Source organism: Scatophagus argus, chromosome 13 (genome assembly GCF_020382885.2).
Source record: "Scatophagus argus isolate fScaArg1 chromosome 13, fScaArg1.pri, whole genome shotgun sequence".
Classification (NCBI taxonomy): Eukaryota; Metazoa; Chordata; class Actinopteri; family Scatophagidae; genus Scatophagus; species Scatophagus argus.
In genome coordinates this window covers 7,768,694-7,787,817 of record NC_058505.1, presented here as the reverse complement: position 1 = coordinate 7,787,817, position 19,124 = coordinate 7,768,694, and the positions used below count along the sequence as shown (strand labels likewise).

General features: G+C 42.5%; 2 protein-coding genes and 1 pseudogene across 7 annotated transcripts; 2 read left to right on the top strand and 1 right to left on the bottom strand.

Annotated features, from left to right (window-relative positions):
- Nucleotides 1-311: 311 nt before the first annotated feature.
- On the top strand, nucleotides 312-5,019 carry ftr67 (finTRIM family, member 67). The gene is made up of 7 exons (XM_046407858.1): nucleotides 312-1,022; nucleotides 1,582-1,677; nucleotides 1,870-2,103; nucleotides 2,196-2,355; nucleotides 2,445-2,546; nucleotides 3,708-3,806; nucleotides 4,471-5,019. Exons 1-7 carry the CDS (start codon nucleotides 426-428, stop codon nucleotides 4,536-4,538), a joined length of 1,356 nt encoding a protein of 451 aa, XP_046263814.1. The 5' UTR covers nucleotides 312-425; the 3' UTR covers nucleotides 4,539-5,019.
- A 139-nt stretch (nucleotides 5,020-5,158) lies between these two features.
- Nucleotides 5,159-10,564, top strand: LOC124069096 (annotated as a pseudogene).
- Nucleotides 10,339-19,124, bottom strand: eef1da (eukaryotic translation elongation factor 1 delta a (guanine nucleotide exchange protein)). 6 transcript variants are annotated; one of them, XM_046407856.1, is made up of 9 exons: nucleotides 19,013-19,114; nucleotides 18,597-18,605; nucleotides 15,349-15,472; nucleotides 14,219-14,290; nucleotides 12,534-12,615; nucleotides 12,344-12,438; nucleotides 11,731-11,919; nucleotides 11,186-11,380; nucleotides 10,339-10,441 (listed from the first exon to the last, which is right to left on the bottom strand). In XM_046407856.1, exons 3-9 carry the CDS (start codon nucleotides 15,463-15,465, stop codon nucleotides 10,403-10,405), a joined length of 789 nt encoding a protein of 262 aa, XP_046263812.1. In that variant the 5' UTR covers nucleotides 15,466-15,472; nucleotides 18,597-18,605; nucleotides 19,013-19,114; the 3' UTR covers nucleotides 10,339-10,402. The 6 variants fall into 6 exon arrangements, with proteins under 6 accessions (XP_046263812.1, XP_046263811.1, XP_046263807.1 ...); XM_046407855.1 differs by lacking the exon at nucleotides 18,597-18,605 and having other exon boundaries at nucleotides 19,013-19,124; XM_046407851.1 differs by lacking the exons at nucleotides 18,597-18,605; nucleotides 19,013-19,114 and adding an exon at nucleotides 16,563-17,159.

The following is a 19,124-nucleotide window of genomic DNA, read 5'->3' as shown; positions in this document are numbered from 1 at the left end:
ACCATAACAAATACTCTGCATTCTGCTGATACCTTTACTTCAGTATTCTTTTCATTTTTTACATTAAGTATTACTGTTTTGTCTTTCGGATAACTATTTTTTTTCTTCCACCACTGTTTACCGTACGTACAAAATACGTACACAAAGCAATGTAACATAGACAAACATATTGTCGACATAAAATAAAACTTACACAACTTTTGTTATTCTTTGATTTCGCGATTATTGCGGTTAAATGATATGTAATGCCACTTAATTTAATTAATTATTATTTTTTTTAATTTAAATCCCCTGCTAGTTTCCGGTGACGTCTCTTTCGCCACGCCCCCTCCCCTTTCACTTCCTGTAAACAAAGTCGCCACTGTCCGTTAGACAGATTCCTGTGTTTTCGCCCATTTTCTACACCTTCTTCGGCGTTTTCGGCGATGGCTCAGGCTGGAGTGGTCCTGGACAAGGACCAGTTCAACTGCTCGATATGTCTGGACGTGCTGAAGGACCCTGTGACGATCCCGTGCGGACACAGCTACTGCTCGGACTGCATACGAAACTACTGGGACCAGGACGACTATCTGGGGGTCTTCGTCTGCCCACAATGCAGGCAGAACTTCAACCCGAGGCCGCTGCTCGCTAGAAACACAATGTTGGCCGATGTGGTGGAGAAATTCCAAAGGACTGGACTCCAAGAGGCCACGACGCCTTCAAACCAGAGTTTTGCCCAGGCCGACGACGTGGGGTGCGATGTCTGCACCGGGAGGAAAAACAAAGCTGTGAAATCATGTCTGGTGTGTCTGGCCTCCTACTGCGACGTCCACGTCCAGCCACATTACGAATCTGCCGCTTTCAAGAAACACAAGCTGGTGTCGGCCTCCAGAAGACTCCAGGAGACCATCTGTGGCCGACATGACAAGCTGCTGGAGGTGTACTGTCGCACCGACAAGCAGTGTATCTGTTATCTGTGTCTGACTGATGAACACAAAGGACACGACACGGTGCTGGCTGAGGAAGAAATACAACAGAAGCAGGTAATCAGATCACCTGACTGAGTCAAGACAAGGCTGGTGATCAGCGACAGGACAGTAACACGGTAGTGCCGAACTAATGTGGGGTACTTGTGCTTTATTTGTCGTGTCTTTTCTTTTAATGTCACTTTCTACTTATGCTCCAGTACATCAGTTCCACCAGTTCTCCCAATTTCACAAGTCAAAAAAGGTATTCACAAATCTAATCTAATCTTTTTAGAGTCTTCATGTGAATCTAGTCTAGGTTTGATAAGTTTGAGTAATGTGTGTTTTCAGCTAGCTAGACCTGGTCTGATAAAGAAAAACCAAGCAATTTGGATGGCCAAACCTGAAACTGGGTTTGAAACATTGTTAAGACGTTTTTCAGCTATGTATACAACCTGTTTCACAACCTTATCTGATGGGGCAAATATGAACATACCCGTGCTCTCCCTTTAAGTTACGCAATGATGGACACCATATGAGTAACTAAAACCTATCAATGTCAAACATGGTTCAGTGTAAGCAAGAAGATGCAATAAAACTGAGTTTATTTTACATTTCCTCTAATATCATTCCTTAGAGGCAGCTTGATGACATGAGGCAGAGCTCTCAGATGAGAATTCATCAAAGAGAAAAGGAGGCCCAGGAGCTGAGACAAGCCATTTTCTCTGTCACTGTAAGTGCTGACACTCAGTTTGGTCTAATGTAAAATCAACTACATGGACAATGAAAGTGTCATGTTAACAGGTTTACCACGTCGTCACCCTTAAAACTGCCCAAACTCACTGACGCATTGCAGCAGCAGCTCTCCTCCCCATGAGAGTCGACTGTCTAAACCTGCTATACGTTGCTCCATGTCTCCCTGTAGCGTTCTGCTCGGGCAGCAGCCGAGGAGAGCGACGCCGTCTTTACCGAACTGATTAGGTCGATCGAGCTGAAGCGCTTCGAGGTGAGAGAGCTAATCAAAGCCAAAGAAAAGACGGCCGTCAGTCAGGCTGAGCAGCTGCTGGAGAAAATCCAGAAGGAGATCACGGAGCTGAAGGTGAATGAGGCTGAGCTGGACAAACTTTCCCACACAGAGGACCACATTAATTTCCTTCAGGTAATACCGCTGAGATTTTTCTGATTTAAAGGAAAGTAGAACAACCTACCCACATCAAACTGTTGTTGGCCTCTCTTGGTTTGTCATTCCAGAGTTGTCAGTCTCTCCAAGCCCCACCTGTGCTGTCAGTGTTGCCTTCAGTCAGTGCTGACCCCAGCCTCACCTTTGGCCCAGTGATGGCAGCTGTGTCAGATTTTAAAGGACTGTTGCAGGAGGTCTGCCATGGAGGATTTGTCTGCATCTATGAGAAAGGTAAATACAAAGGTCTTATGTAATCAGTGTGTGGATCCGATACAAACTATTCTGCCAACAACGGTTTGTGTGATTTCTCTCCTTTGTAGTGAGGGATATAGATATTGTAGGTCCTCCAAATCCTGCTGCACAGCAGGACACAACTCAGCCCAGTGAGGGGCAAACAGCAGTACAAATGGAAGCATCACTGGGTGAGTCTATAAACATGTTCATGCTCATCTTTATCAGAAGTTGTGGCAGTCAGGGTGGCGTTTATCAGCTGTCATAGTTAACTGTGAATGTAAACGAATCTTTAATATCACGCCGCAAGACCTTTGCAACTTCGTGGGATTCAAATAACTGGAAAAGAAACCCAAAAATCATTCCCTTTTTTCCCCTCTTATCTAAACCCATTGATTGCAGACTGTAAAAAATTGACAGAAATCAAACAGACTTTTTTTGCTAATTAATTAGTAATTTAGTCTATCAGACATACTAAAATATATATATACAGCCCCAAAACCCAAAGGTATAAAATTTGCAATTATACAAAACAGGGGAAATCAGAGAAAATTTGAGTGTTTTTGCTTCAACAATGACCGAAACAACATACCAGATTAACTGGATCTGGATCTCTGAATATAAGATACTTGGGCAGCATGTCATGTACATGTATGTTTTGAAAAGTGAAAAGAAGCTTTTGGTCAGTCTGTTTCTAAACTGCAAAAACTGATAACACTGTTAAGTTATAAGTTCATCTTATCTTACGCAAAAGCTTCTAAATAAAATATAATACATTACTGAATTGCACTGACTGTCCAATGAGCATTTTTACACCAGTTAAAACCATTTCAAACACAATTTGTGCTGTCGTCTTCAACGCAGCTTTAACTGTTGATATCAGTTTTGTAAATAGTTTTATATTTTATTAACAGAAGGTCTGACTGGAAATTCCCCCGTCCTGTTCTTCCAGACCTCTGACATTATATGTGGTGGATGTTAAATTAATTAGTTACGTTTTTGATTTGCTGCTGTTCATGCAGATCCAGGTAGTGGAAAATGATTAACTGATGATATTAATAGCAGTGATTGTTCCAAACAACTGGAAAGAACTGACAAAATGTACACTCAAGGCCTCATACTGGTTTACATTTGTATTTTTCATGATTGTATTGGCTTAAAACGTCTTAAATTCAGCTTGTTGATCCCTACGGAAACCGTGTTTCATGCAGCACAAGCAGCTTTGTCAACTTGTTTGTTTTTAGTCGTGTTTGCTGAATCTGCACGTGTGGAAGGTTGACGGAGCTGCAGATTGTGATCATCTGGGCTGCTGAGACTCTGCAGTAACTTTTTTGTTCTCTTTGTGCTTACAGGGAACCCACTACCTGGTCTAGACCAAACTCCCATGAGCCCCCTCAACCCCTTCATCACTCCACAACCTGCTCTGCCCACCTTTGCATTTTCATCATTTGGTAAATATACAAAAAATGTCAAAAATAAAACATACTGAATACAGAATGTTACATTCACATCAGCAAACCAAATACAAATCATGCGTCAAGTGTTATCATTGTAGTGACTGATTATATTTTCTGCATTGGTGGAAGATGCACTGAGACACTTTCCTTTAAATAAAAGCAATACCAGCAGTAAAGTTACTTCAAAGAATCAAAAGTGAAAGCACTCATTAGTCTGTCACAGTGTTATAGCACTGGACTGTAATTAACAAAGAAGGCAGAGTGTGTTTATTTAAAATCAGCATCTGCAAAGTAAGTAGGAACTTTATCTGTCTGAAAAAACAAAAATAAGAGTATTCCACCACTGATTTTTCTGTAGATAACAGCATTTTGTAGGAGTCAGTTTATTCTGCCTCTAGGAGGTTTGATTTTTTTTTTTCTCAGGTCGTTAAGTTTCTTTTTAACCAGTCTTAAGATAATATGTACTCTGTGTGGGTTTTGATCGCAAGAATGTAATTACTGAAACTGAACTGGCAGTTCATGGTATTGCACCTCACTGTTCCTGCTTTTCATCTGTAGACCCAGCAGAGATCATAACCAGGAACACATTTGTGAGCTCTCCTCTAACGTATTATCTTTGTCTGAACGCAGAATAATAATTCCTCTTCCGTCTGCCCAGGCTCCAAACTCTCCACAGGATCCAGACAGCGGCAAGTTCAGCGGCGCGCTCACCCCCGGAGGAAATAGACCCCGACGTGGGCGTCAAAATCAACACGTTTACGTGCATGGACTGGATGTCGTTATACCTCAGTGCTTTCCTCTCCTTCTCACAGATCTGCAATGTGCATTTCATATTTAATATCACAATATTTATTTACTTGCTTAGTTTTAACCAATAAGCTATGGCTGCAGTTTGCATTTTAGTGGCGGTACGAACAGAGATGAGAACAGCTTGCACAGAGCACACACACTGACAGTGCAGTTATGTCCAGTTTTAAGCCACACAAAGCAGGACTGAGCTCACTTTGTCTTATTTCAGTATTTGCAATTTGAAACTGAATTTAGTTAGTTTTTAGTTTCCGTTTGGCACAGTTATGCTTTTATAATTACTTTTGATGGTTTAACCAAAACTACAAGACACTAATTTAGCTCCACATAGATGTGTAATAATATGTTGTGATTCATGACATGCTGGCATTAAAAAAGCAAACATACTTGTACAACTAGACTTTCTCATTAAGGGTGGCGTTTACTTGCATGAGGGCTGTTTTTTCATTGCATTGTACTCTAAACAAACAGGTGTTTGGTGTAGAAGAGGAATGACAGGTTGACTGCAGGCACAAAACACTGCTGTGCTCATGTGTCACATAGCATTCACAGGTCAGTGCATCTAATACGAACCTATTTAAGAGAGGCGGTTCGGTGGGAAGGTTGCTCTTTTGCAGTTTAGTGCTGTAACCGGAACAGCCTATTTGCTGGTCTGCCGGCTGTGAATGGATGCGTCAGGGTGCAGCAGGTGAAACCTGAGAAGCTGTTGTGAGAAACACCTGTGAGCCACGCCCATCTTTGTCCATTACCAGTTTCTGCTCGTGGGAAATGGCTGCTGCGACTATTTCTATTGAACAAGACCAGTTTTGTTGTCCAGTGTGCCTGGAGGTGTTAAGAGACCCGGCGACGATCCCCTGCGGACACAGCTACTGTCTGGACTGCATTGAAGACTACTGGAACAGGCCCAAGCAGAAGGGCCAGTACAGCTGCCCTCAGTGCAGGCAGGCGTTCAACCCGAGACCTCTGCTGAGCCGAAACACAGTGCTGGGCGAAGTGGTGGAAAAGTTTCAGCAGTCCGGATTTCCAGGTGCAGCACAACACCTGGCCAAACCCGCGGAGGTGAAATGCAGCGTGTGCGCGGGGAGGAAAAGCAAAGCCGTGAAATCCTGCCTTGTGTGCGTGCAGTCTTACTGTGCGGCCCACTTGAGAGCGCACGACGGCAGCTTCCGTGGCGATAAGGCCCATAAGTTGATCCCAGCTTTGGATCAGCTGAGAGAGAAGCTGTGCCCACAACATGATAAGTTACTGCGTCTGTACTGCCGCACCGACCAGCAGTACGTCTGTTCCCAGTGCGTGAGAGAGTGACACAAGAGCCACGACGCGGTCTCAGTGGTGGACGAGCGAGCAGCACAACAGGTGGGACTGAATATTTCCCAAGAAGCAGAAATTACTCGTTTAAACTGTGGGGAGCTCACATGTATTCAAACAACCTGATTTGCAGTTTCGATTATGACTTTTTACTTTGATGTTTTAAAACAGTTGCATATAAAGTATATCATCAGGCAAGATTATTGGATTTTGAAAGCCTAAGTCAAGTTACCAGCTGTGGGTTGGTGTTTACAACTCAGGCACTTTGAGGAAGAGTTTGACATTTTACACAATACATTTTGTGCCTAACTGTTCAGAATAGATCTTAGACAGTCAGCTCATCTCACCGTCCAGATGAAAACACAGGTGGGGGAGGACAAGCTTCCCAGTCTTAATTCTGATTAGGATGTTGAACTGAAATGTCAATTACAAGACTCAAACTTACAAGTTAACATTGAGACAACAAATTCCTACCTTGTAGGTAGTTTGATAGTGTGGACATTTACAAGACGTGAAGGGTTTAATGAAGTTTTTAGCGCTTGACATGAGTCAAGTCATCGCCTTCATGAGCTGTGAGTCCCGGCCGCTGCTGCCCATGCTGATAAACAGGCCAAGTGTGTATATGTGGTGTCTGACATGAAGGATGTGTCTTTTATGTCCTGATGTAAAGGCTGCGGCGTTTCAAATATTGAATACAGCGAGTGTAAAATGTCCCCTGGTCTGGCAGCCATATCTTGTGCTCTGATGTTACTGTGTCAAAAAAAAAGTTTATAGATTGATAGACCAAAGGCCTTCCAGTGCAATCCAATCCTTTTGACTGTAAAATCAAAACTTCCCGTCTTGAAAGTCAAGCGTGGAAGAAATATTGGAGCGAGCAGCCTCAGGGACTCCACTGTGTGATATTCATCTTTTGTATTCTCTCAGAAAAGACTCCAAGAAACATCTTTGAAGTCCGTGCAGAAATTGAAGGACACGGAGAAGGAACTAAGATATGTTGTCAGATACATCAAGGTAGGAGCTTTTAAATGTGTTGTTGACACACGGTCTACACTCAGAGACGTGTTTTGTGTGATTCCTGGAGACCAAAAAAAAGGAGAAAACCTTATCATCCACAGCACTCCACAGAAGCAGCAGTGGAGGAGAGCGATAGGATTTTCTCCAAGCTGATTCGTTCCATAGAGAAACAAAGCTGCGAGGTGAAGGAGCTGATCAGAGTCCAGGAGCGAGCTGCTGTCAGTCAGGCTGAGGAGCTGCTGGAGAAGGTGCAGAGGGAGATGGGCGAGCTCAGGAGGGCCGACGCCGAGCTGGAGAGGCTTTCTCACGCCGACGACCACATCCACTTCCTTCAGGTATGAAACGGAGGAGAGCGCTGCCAGTAATGTGGGGAATGTTTTACAGAGACACACATCACACCTGTTTCTGACATTTTTATGCCAACTCCCAGCATGTTTCTAGATGTTTTTTGATTACTTTTCAAGCTCTTTGCAATATTTCTGGGCCCGCATTTATCAAACATTTATGAATTACACTTAAGAATGCTTTCAAGAGTCAACGGATCACGCTAAGATTTGTCAGTAAATGAAGATGTAAACAATGTCAGATTTAATATATATATATATATATTTTAAGAAGACATACATTTAACATTAACACATTTGTGTGTAACAATCAATGTAAACATGACTGTTTGTTTATGAAATGCCAGTCAAAACTCCACAGGGCCCCAGCATTAATTTGGGAAATTCAGTTTTAGCAGCCTAATAAATACAGGCCTTGACCTTTAGTCCTTGGGCAGCAGTCTGTTATCTCAGTCCAGGCTTGAGAGCTGTGGCAGTCAGGGCCCACATCTCTGCTGCATCATGTTTGAGAGGGCTGAATGTAAATCATCTTTTAAATCTCTTCTGAAAACATACTTTATTGCAAAGTAATCATTTAAATAATCAGAGTCACATTTACTTTTAAATCTGATATAAACATGTCATTTGGACCATAATGAGTCACATATCTGGTCCTAATGAACATTCAGTCCAGACTGTCACAGGCCTTCTCAGAGAGGCAGTAGTCAATAATAAATAAGTGTAAATTCACTAATATCCAGTGCATACCAATGTTCAGAAGTCAAACCTGCAAGCTTAACTTCTGGTCACTGTGGTTTCTTTATGTCAAAGCAAAAAAAAAAACATTAGGAAGATAAAGTAAGAAACACCTTTTAAAAGCATTATTTTCCAAAACAGTGAGTGTCAAGCACAGTCATGTACTGGACGTACAGTTTCATGACCCACAAAATGATTCCTTCCTGGTTTGTTGAGGTTGTTGCATTTGCATTCAGATACGGTCCCTCTTTGAATTTGGTTGTGTTGCATGTCACCGCAGGAGAGCAAGTCTCTTCACTTCCCTACGAAGAACGTCGCGATGCCCAACACTGACGCACTCCAATATTTGATGTATAAAAGCGTGAGAGGAGCCCTGGCGGATCTCAAAAACAGTCTGGATGAAACACTTGAAAGAGATTTCGACAGGATCTGTGATAAGGGTAAGCCCCCCTCACAAATAATTACCATGAAGATTATCATTTTCTTTTGAGAAACTTGTGAACAGTAAAGCATCACTATTTGCTTGTCTGTATTTCTAGTAATTTCCCTGAAGGAAAGCAGCAACCAAAGCACCTCTGAGAAGATTAAAGGTATGTGGGTATTTTTAAGGTCTTTTTGACACTTTACTAAAACCCCTCCCCCTGAACAGCAACTGTCCAATCAGAGCTGAGCAACCATAACAAGGGACTGGCAGCTGTGGAAAGTTTACTCAAACTATCAAAAGTATATAAAAATAAGTACATATGACCTTTAAGGTTGTGCTCTCTAATTTAGCTGAGGAAGTAGGATTTTCACGAAGGAGCATTTTCCTCTCACCCATATGCTATTGATGTTAGTTTTGGAGATATCTGCTATAGAGATTCCCATCTTCTCTCAAATATTATGGCACTAGATGGCACTTTACTTGTGGTTCTCAAAGTGCGACATGGATTGGAAAACCTCAACAGTAATGTCCCTTTCAAGAAAATCATGATTCAGTTCCCCAAGATATTCCGAAGGCCTTGTCTTGTGCAGTTTCATGTAGGAACTATTTTCTTTATGTATCACTCTACAGAAGAAAACGTGCTTCCTCTTTTCTCTCATCTATTAGTAGATGCATGCGTCTCTCTGCAAAATGATACGGAAAGAAGATGGTTCCTACATGAACCTGCTCCCTGAGGGCCCCAGTCATACATATGCAAATACTGGTGCTGAATATGTTTACAGTGCAGGATGTGACACACAGAAATAAGTTTGTTTGTTTGTAGTCTGTTTGAACAATATGAGAGATGTGTCTTGGTTGAATGAAATGAATATTTCTGACCGGCCCTCAAACTGTGATGTCACTTCTCTGTAATTGGCTGTTTCTTGCTTTTGACTTCTTCATTTAGAAAAAAATTCTTACGCAGTTCTTAAAGGCTTTTGTAATGTTGATTTGTTTCAGTGCTCCAACTGCGAGTCACAGAACACAAATGAAATCCAATTTTACTTTGGGAACCAGAGGCGCCTAACGTAACTTCTCTCATATGCAACTCTGCACTGATCACTGCCTGTCTTCCTCTACATGTGTCCAACAGCAAAAGACATGGACGCGCCATACAACTCAGAACCAAAGACGAGAGCCGATTTTCTGCAATGTGAGTACAGTTTTTTTAAAAAATATCTTCATGAAACCAGTGAACTGAAGCTGGGTGTCTGACAACATCCGTGTAATGTGCTCAGATTACAATGACGTAACCCTGGACCCGAACACAGCCAACCCGTATCTAAGCTTCTCTGATGACCGAAGAGGGGTGACCACGCGTGCTGAGCCACAGCCCTACCCGGACCACCCGTCTCGATTCACCAGCTGGGCTCAGGTGCTGTGCAGAGCTGGGATGGCTGGACGCTGCTACTGGGAAGTAGAGTGGGCCGGTAAAGGTGGGGTTTCCATCGGCGTGTGTTACAAAAACATGAGCAGGAGCGGAGGGGGGACCGACTGCAAGCTTGGACACAACTCCAGATCCTGGAGTCTAGACTGCTCTTACTCAGCCTGTTCGTTTCAGCACAATAAGGAGAGTGTGACCATCGCTGCTCCCTGCTGCAGCAGGATAGGAGTGTATCTAGACTTCAGAGGTGGGACTTTGTCTTTCTATAATGTTTCTGATTCAATGGTTTTACTCCATAAAGTCAAGACTACATTCAGCCAGCCTGTATACCCAGGATTTTGGGTGGGATTGGGATCTTCTCTGAAGCTGTGCTCTGTTTAAAGCTGACTGTACTCCTTAAGTAGCCTTGTAAGTATGGGGTTAAAAATTTTATATCTGACTGAGAACAATGATGAAACTGAGAGACATTTGTGCTCAAAATTTTGCATTTTAATAACTATGCAAGCCGAGAGCAGCAGCAAATCTTTGGTGGAGCTTAGATCTTATTGAAGGCAGCGACATCCACACTTTGGACCTACAAAGGAAGAGAAATGAAATGAGTCATGGTGTAGATTTCTTTCAGCATATTTATGGTGTTGGTGATTTACTGTGCATAAATATTTTATTTAAAATGAATAATAAAGCATTTAATGTCAAACAGACTACGGAAATGTTTTTTTCCCCCTCTTAACATTTAAGGCCAAAATTGGACACTTTGGGAAATCACTTATCATTCTGGAGGAGATATAAAAAAAGAAGATATCAATCTCATATCTATGATGTTAAGGCTACAGTCAGACCTTTAACTTAGCAAAAAGACTGGAAACAACGAATAACCTGTGTGTCTGACTGTCACCTGGCAGCACTTCTAAAGCTCACAAATTAACACATTTGCTAAATCTATGAGTAAAAGCGTCATTTGGCCTCCTTAAAGAGGAAAAACACATAACCTCAGCTAGTGGGCAGACTTTTTTCTGGCCTGCTTATTACTACAGTGCAGCTAGATGTGTTCTCAAGTTACCTGGTTGCATGTGTGCATAGAAACATACTGACACTGATTCTGAAGAGAGATTTTGCTGCTGAATTTTGTACTGCAATTTTCCAACTCTGAGCACCACAAATGAAATTCCATTCAGCTCCATAGTATTGTTGTGGAGAGAGAAATGTAAAACACAGATGTCTAAAAACCACAGCAGATAAAATCATATGAGATGCCTCTCAAGGTAGGTGACAAAACCTTCCCTGACCCTTAAATTGTGTTGAAGTGACTGTCACTCACGTAATCCTCAAACTTGGTGATCTCCTCCTCCAGGATGTCGGTGCCAACTTTGTCGTCTTCAACCACGCAGTTGATCTGCAGCTTCTTGATGCCGTAGCCAACTGGCACCAGTTTGGATGCTCCCCACAGGAGCCCATCCATCTGCACCGAGCGCACACACTCCTCCAGCTTCGCCATGTCAGTCTCATCGTCCCACTGCGGGTACACAGACGGACATTAACTTAAAACCATAAAGAAGCAAGTCCGACATCCATCTGTTTGCAACAAGACTACATGTGTTTGCAATAAGCTTCACTACATGAATGTTTACCTTATCACAGTGTTAACTTAAACTGGGTTTTATTTTGGCAAAGTGATTTAAAAATATTTACCTAGAACCATTATTTAGAAAGTCATTTTAACATCCAACAGTGAATAATTACACCAATAAACTCTTGGCCTGGCGATTCTTCCCACAAACACTAAGTTCCCTGTATGAAAGCACGACGGCAATGGACCTGGCATTTTAACGTGAGCTACGTGATAACGTTTAGCAGGTTACGTACAGGCTTGACATCCAGCAGGATAGATGACTTAGCGATGAGGGCGGGTTTCTTGGACTTCTTGGCTGCGTAGGCATCCAGGCGCTCCTGCCTGACACGGGCTGCTTCCTCATCCTCCCCATCGCTGCCGAACAAATCAATGTCATCGTCGTCAGCATTGTCACCATTTTCAACTGGTTTGACTGGAGCAGCCTGAAAAATAATGGGGGGCAAAAAAGCCTTATTTTTTTTATCTTTCCATGTTTGTTCATACAAAACACAGTAAACAAACATACAGTATTGGAGCATCAGTAGATATGTGATGGAGAGGAAGGAAGCCTAAGATCTGATATGAATTCTTCACCAATGATAATAATTTAAAAAAAGGGGGAAAAAAAAAGATATCCTGAAAATCAGACAACAAGAGATGAAAGAAGAAAACAAGGTGAAGCAATCATAACAAAAACACATAAACAAAAAAATGAACTTAGAATCAAAAACAAAATAAACTATCTGGCACCCTGAATTATTTTTTTCATGTACCAAAGAGACATGTTACAGAGGCAGGCATCTGTTTTATATGCATACAGATGTAAGAACATACTGTATCTGGAACCTTAAATTCTTCGTGGTCTACCTTAGCACATGGGATGGCTGCTGGTGCAGGGGATTTTTCCAGCACAGCCACTCTGGTCTCCAGCTTCTGCAGGGCAGCTCTCAAGTTCTCCACCACTAACAAGCAAATGCAAACAGTAAAGTTAGGTTTGAATACTGTGTTAGTAAGTAAGCAAAAGCTCAGGGTCGCGGGGAAAAACATGAGCACAGACCTTTGTGCAGAGTCTGGTTCTCCAGTTCCAGGCTCTTCATTCGTGAAACCAGCTCCTGCTCTCCACCTGCATGCGAGGACGACTGTGGAAAGACAAACGATTTAATTACCACGTGTCATGTTGCAGGTCGGGGTTCTTCGTCGTCATCATCATCATCATCCATGGTGAGATTAAATCCAAGCCTGAAGGGATGAAACAAGGGGGGAAAAAACATGCAGGGATAACATCTATTACAAAAAAGATCTGACTACACTCCACACACAAACACAATGCACACAGGATGACGCGGGGTGGAGGGTGATATGGGATGAGACATCTTAGTGCTGTGGTAACTGTAGCACACTCCACTTCAGGCAGCAGCAGACAGAGCTAGGACACCCCAGCTGTCTGTCCACGCCGCATGCAGGCCCGAGCAGCAAAGCCGGACGAGGAGGACTTACGTTTCTGTGCTGCCGTTTCTGCTGGCGCCCTTTGGCCTGTTGCAGGGTGGTTTTCACCTGCACCCAGTCATGTACAAGGTGAAAGTAAAGGGGGGGGGGGGGGGGGGGGGACACATAAACAAAAAACAAAAGTAGTGGCTGTAGGTAGATGCTACGTATTCTGCAACTGCAGAAGCATCAGAAGTTGCATCACTCAGTCATCAGCAACAGAACTTATTTCAATATTATCAGAGAAATGGGATGAAATATTACTTTAAAATGCATTAATAAACTGTTAACACTATATCAAAGCCAAATTTATGCTGTGGTCTGTGATCTCAATCTCCGACACTCAGCAACCCCTTCAAACCAGCTGTTTCCAGCAAAGAACACAACAGGACTTCATAGAGCGATGAAGTCACTACTAAGGATAGGTTCTTATTTTTTATGCGTCATAATATAATACTCACACAGTCCCGATTATGTTGAGATTTATTAATTGCAAGTTATTAAACTCTAACCGTTCCTCCCATCCATACTGACTGCAAAGAAGTCACTTAAAGCAGCTTCACAGCAGGTGATGGAGGACAACATCCTTAGCGTTCTTCCTACGCAAAAATGACTTCTGAAGTTCAGCTGAAGCTAACAGTAGTTGACCAAACTGAGTGGATTTTGTCCAAGTCGGGCCTTTAGTCCTTTCTTGCTGTGTTTGCTTGCTGTGGCACTGACACTGAAACTACTTTCAGAAGGGATCTCTTTGCAAAGAACAATTACAGCTTTCGATGCACATTAGGGGCATGAAAGTATTGTTTTCAGACAACTTAAAAGATGTGAGCACATCCTTTAATGCAATATTTATATAAGTAGCCAGAGATGTTAATATAAAGCACATTTAATCCTTTGGACACCTTTTAATGCAAAACTGACCACACTCACATACTGCCAATGATACAGCAAATGCTTCTGATGTAAAGACAAACACATAAGCAGCTTACTGACAAACTGCAATGAAGATTATGGCTGAAGCAAGCAGAGATGAAAGGGAGAATAAGCATCTTGTAAGAAAACATGCAGCATGTCACACTTTTCTTCTCAAAAAAGGAGAAAAAAAGGCTTTCTGGGACTGAAACTAGGCTAAAATATCCACAGGAACTTGCTATAAACTGCTATTCCCCTGTTTTAGGGCTGGTACTGCAACATTAGTGAGTACAGTCCTGCAATTACAAGGGGTTTGTGCGAACGGCTCACTTGTATTTCAGTACTCACTTCGCTTAGGGACTGCTGGATATTCTGCCGGGACTTAGCAATGTCCTGCAGGATGGCATTAACTTCTCTGTCCTGCAGGTATGTGTAGGTAAAGCAGTGATGAAGCGGGAGCAGAGACAAGGACAGAAAGCAGCATGCATAACAGACAAAAGCAGGACAGCCCGCACACCCAACATTTAGGAAAGTTATCGAAAGATTTAAATAATTTAAAAAGGAATGATTCCAAAATATGTCTTTTTTTATTTAAACAAGCTCCTTGTGTTTAATAATACACTTGGAGGACAAGCAGTCTATCAAGAGCAAATAAATGTGAGCTACAAGCTAATGTGCCTCATGTTGCAATGGTTAGACACAAGGTTACACACATCTTGGCAGCAGGTGTGAGGGTACACAAACCCAGGATAATGACCTGACCTGCAGCTCTCATGGTGCAGTTGTCATAGTCCCACGTCAGTGCACATGTTGCACTGAAATGTGAACTATTTTCAGTTAAACTACCTTCCACCCAAAAAACAGGCCCAGCAAAATAAGAATTTGTGATATGTGGCTTATGAGCAAGGACATTGTTTCTCTTGTACAAGTGCTGCAGCAGAGGCACATATCTCAAAAGCCTCAGCACATAAAACCAGATCTATCTAGATTGCTTAAAATCACAAGGGTTAAAGTAAGTGCATGTTGGTTTTGGTGAAATCACCCTTGAAGACCTGGAAGTCATCATGCCCCGATCTCTCCATTGTTACATGTACAAACTCTCTCATTGCTGCAGCCCTGGATGGCCTGAGAAGACGAGACAGCTGCCAAACCACCTGACTCCTGTCTCGCACTCGGACGACACGCTTTCTAAATCGAGTGGCTTAACTCATGCACACAGCTGCTCCGGGCTGCCGAAGGCTGTGGCTGACGATGATGTAACTATTGCTTAATCTAAGAGGCCAATACTGACAGGGCAGCACGAGCTGAAGATGTGTCAGGCAGGAGGCGAAAGTAACTTCAGAGGATGCCAGCAAGAGACAAGAGGAGGACTGGAAACAGGGTGGTCTACAAAAAACATTATTCTTTTTATGGTTGATACGCATTTAAACAAAAAAGTTGAGCTTTCTGGATTGTGATAAAACATGGGCTTGTTCTACCTGTTGCTGCGGTGTGGAGGGTCCGTTGACTCCCTCGTAGAAGTGCTTCTCCGCCTCATCGTAGCGGTGTTTGTCAAACCAGATGTTCTCTGAGGCGAGGCACTGCAGTCCACTCATGTTGTTACTGAGGAGAGAAGCCGGAAATTCAGAAAAAATAAGATAATGCCAAAAAAACACATCTGCATCCAACTTTTTAAATCGGCCAGGCGTTTAGTCATTACAGCCAGCACAATCAGTGACAAGAAATGGTTGACAGGTTTTGACTGGATGCTTGACCAGGACGCCATACATGACAGGCTGCATCATGCAGAGCCTCCGAGCTGTGGGTGGAGTAGGGAGAGACAAAACAAAGCCACAGCACACACAGTTTTTAAATCATGTACACAGTGAATTAATAGCAGGATAACAGGCATCAATTTAAGCAAAATAAGAGTAACATTCAAAAAACCAAAAAAAAAAAAAACTGGATGAAAAGGCGATGAACTATTGCGTATATCCTTCACCTCCCTTCTCATTTTGCTGACGAGTTATTGGAGCAGACGGGCATCCACACATTCCTCAGTCAGTGAACAGTCGCCTACCTTGCAAAATCTGGATTATCGAACAAAAGGCTGGTCACTGCCCACTAACAAAGCCCCCACCCACTCACTGACATGACAGTATATGGCTGCATTTTGTAGAGCAACACTTGCCAGACAAAAAAATGCAAGGGGCTGCACTGATACGGGGCGTGTCGTTTCAGATACAGGTTAACAGCTTATCAGATAGCAAAACACTGCACGGCTTTTTGTAAGACTGAGGCAAGATTCCACAACTCTGGGAAGTTTTCTTTTGCCACGTTGTAGTAATACAGCTTTCACATTACAAATATTCTACAAGGAACGTGCACCCGATCAACTGCCTACTACAGCACTTTGTAATGCTGCTGCACTGCACTGGGGCGAAAAGCTTGAGCGAGGTTGAACTCTGTTGGCACAGCTGCTGTGTCAAAGGATTGACCTCATTTAAATGAGCGAGGGTGCTACATTTATTTTAAGCAACAACAAAACAACAACAACAAAAAAAACAATAACAAGTTAGCATGACTGGAAAAGGCCAAACAAAAATGCCGACAAACAAAAAAGAAAAACAAAAAACAGAAATGAGCAAAGTAGTTAAACAAGCTGAAAACACACATCACGCCTCTCCCATTCCCTGTGTGAGAGGTGCCATACTTGTCCCATACGGGCTTGCTGTCCGTCTCAGAGAGGCCTCTCTTCCTCTGGGTCGGACCCCTGCTGCCTTTGCCCCTCTGCTCGGTCTCAGAGGAGGTGCGATTACGGCCTCTGCTGTACTGGCGGTGGGGGGTACCAGAAGCCTTCACAGTGGTTACGGGGTGACCCTGGTCCTGCTGTTGACTGCGGGTGCGTTTGGACTGGAAGCTCGAGTAGCCTCTTGCATTTGGACTCCTCGGAGAAGATGACAGCAGTCCGTTGCGACTAGAGGTGAGCTGACGTTGGCAGCTGCCCTCTGCCAACTCTGCCTGCACGCCCTGGAGGATTGGGCTTTGACCATAGGAGCCACCCGCTTCCAAGGAGGTGCTCAACCACTCCTCTTCAGCGCCAGAGCTCTGGCTCTCCGACAAACGTGTGTGTCGGCGCAGCCTTCCAAACTGGTCTTTATCTCCGCTGATGATGCCTCTCTTCTTAGTGGGAATATTACCCGGCCTGGGCGCCCCCACCGGGGCAGCAGCTTGAGGGGCTCCTCCTTGCTGGTGGTTTGGTAAAGACTGATCCATTTCTCTTTCAAAAGGGGTCTCTCTTGTCCACTCACTTTTGTGTCAGGTTTTTTGAGGAGAGAAAAGAAGCGACAGGTGGAAGCTAGAGCTGTTAGTTCAGTGTGTAAAGTTAGCATCATGAAGGAACTTTGATGGTTGGAAGTCAAAAAAAAAAAAAGGTAAAATGACAGCTAGTGACATGTCAACGTGGTCAAGACGGTGGCTGATCAAAGAGCTTGAATTTTCAGAATGAGCTTATCCCATATGAATAGAAAAATGCTTTTACTATATGGAATAACAGCACTTCAAAAATCAGAATTGTTCACTGATCAATTTCACATTGGACTTTCAAAACACGTGAGAGCTTAGGATGTTTTTGCAGTTTTTCTGCAACGTTCACTTCACATCTGAAATCTCAATGAAATACTTTTTTTCCTCCCATACAAAGCAGCAAATGTGGCGCTACACTAGAACGAGGCTATCCTTTCAAACATGCAGCAGCTGTGTCCACTTAATGAGGAAACACCTTTTCTATGCATTAAATGTATCATGATGTTTCAAAAAAAACCCAAATTGTGCTAAACTGCAGGATAATGTATGCTTCTTATTGTGTTGTGCAATATTTACCTAAATCAGATTAATCAGACAAGTTTGAATTATACTGAAAATCAAATTAATTTCATTAAAGACAAACCGAATGGTTAAAAAAAAAAAAAAAAAAAAAAAAATCAGGCAAACATCACAAAAAAAAGACAATATATTACATTTTCATGCATGAAATAATAATGCTGAATGTACAATAAAAAATGAGAACAAAAATGGCTGACTTGTAAGCACCATCAGTGCAGATAGATACTCTCAGCTGCCAGTTTATTAGGTCCATCTAGCTGAAACTAATGCAGACTGATACGACAGCCTCATAATAAATTCTAACTTCATGCAGAAATGTGAAGATAAACCTTCACTGATTCAGGTTACTATAAAGAGCTGTTAAACTACGGTAAGGGTCATTTTGGAGGCTTTAATTTTCACCTGCTGAACTGCAGCAATCTGGGAGGAATTTTCAATATTTTACCCTTCAATCAGAATTTAAAATGAGCAATATGAATATGTCACTTGAAACCTGGGAATTGGGAATTTTTCACACATTTCTGCTATTTCACAGACAGTAAGATTACTCAAGAAAACAAGGTAGTTGCAGTCCTACTTCATAGCCATTCATGAGAGAAGATGAAATATTGTAAACACCTCTCAGTAACATGCAATGCAGCCTCCAGAATGACCACAAAGTTTTCACAAGATCTCGACATTTTAACCTTAACGAAGGCAGGATTTACTGCATGCATTGCTTTTTAAATTGCTCTAGATTGGACTAGTTGTAAGTTACCTAATGAACTGGCTAATGAGTGTAAAACACTACAGTGCAAACAGAAATAAACCCGAGCATGTGTTAGGGAATCAGCTGAAAAGCAGCTTCAACATCAACACTCACCTGTGGTATCTGGAAAGGGAAGCCCAACATGGAGATAAGAAATAATGCAAAATATCTCATAAAACTACACAGGAGACACAGGACTACAATTTACTCTGGGTTTGAGACAGAAATAACTACTGTTCGCCGGCAATTTGTCACTTGAGAATCACTGAAATCAGTTGGCATTTCATGAGTACTGCCTGTCACAAATACAGACAGAAAATAAAAAACATGCAGATTTTTCATCTGTCACTCAGACAAAGCTAAAGTTACATGAGTTTTTTTTTTTTTTTTTTTTGACAGCTTCAGCAACTAGTAGTTACTTTGACCACGTGGCGCTTGAAAACTACAAATTCAAAACAGTTTACGGATTTTACAAACAGCACACTGCTTTTCATGTCCCAGTTCGTAAAAACATAGTTTTCTGCACTTACTGTTAGCTTATTTCGACGTTTAATGGCTCGGTAACGGTCAGTTAGCGTGCTGCCTCGGCTGTAATCCGAAGGGAGAAGAGGGCTTCACGTCACGGGCCGCCTGTATTCGTCA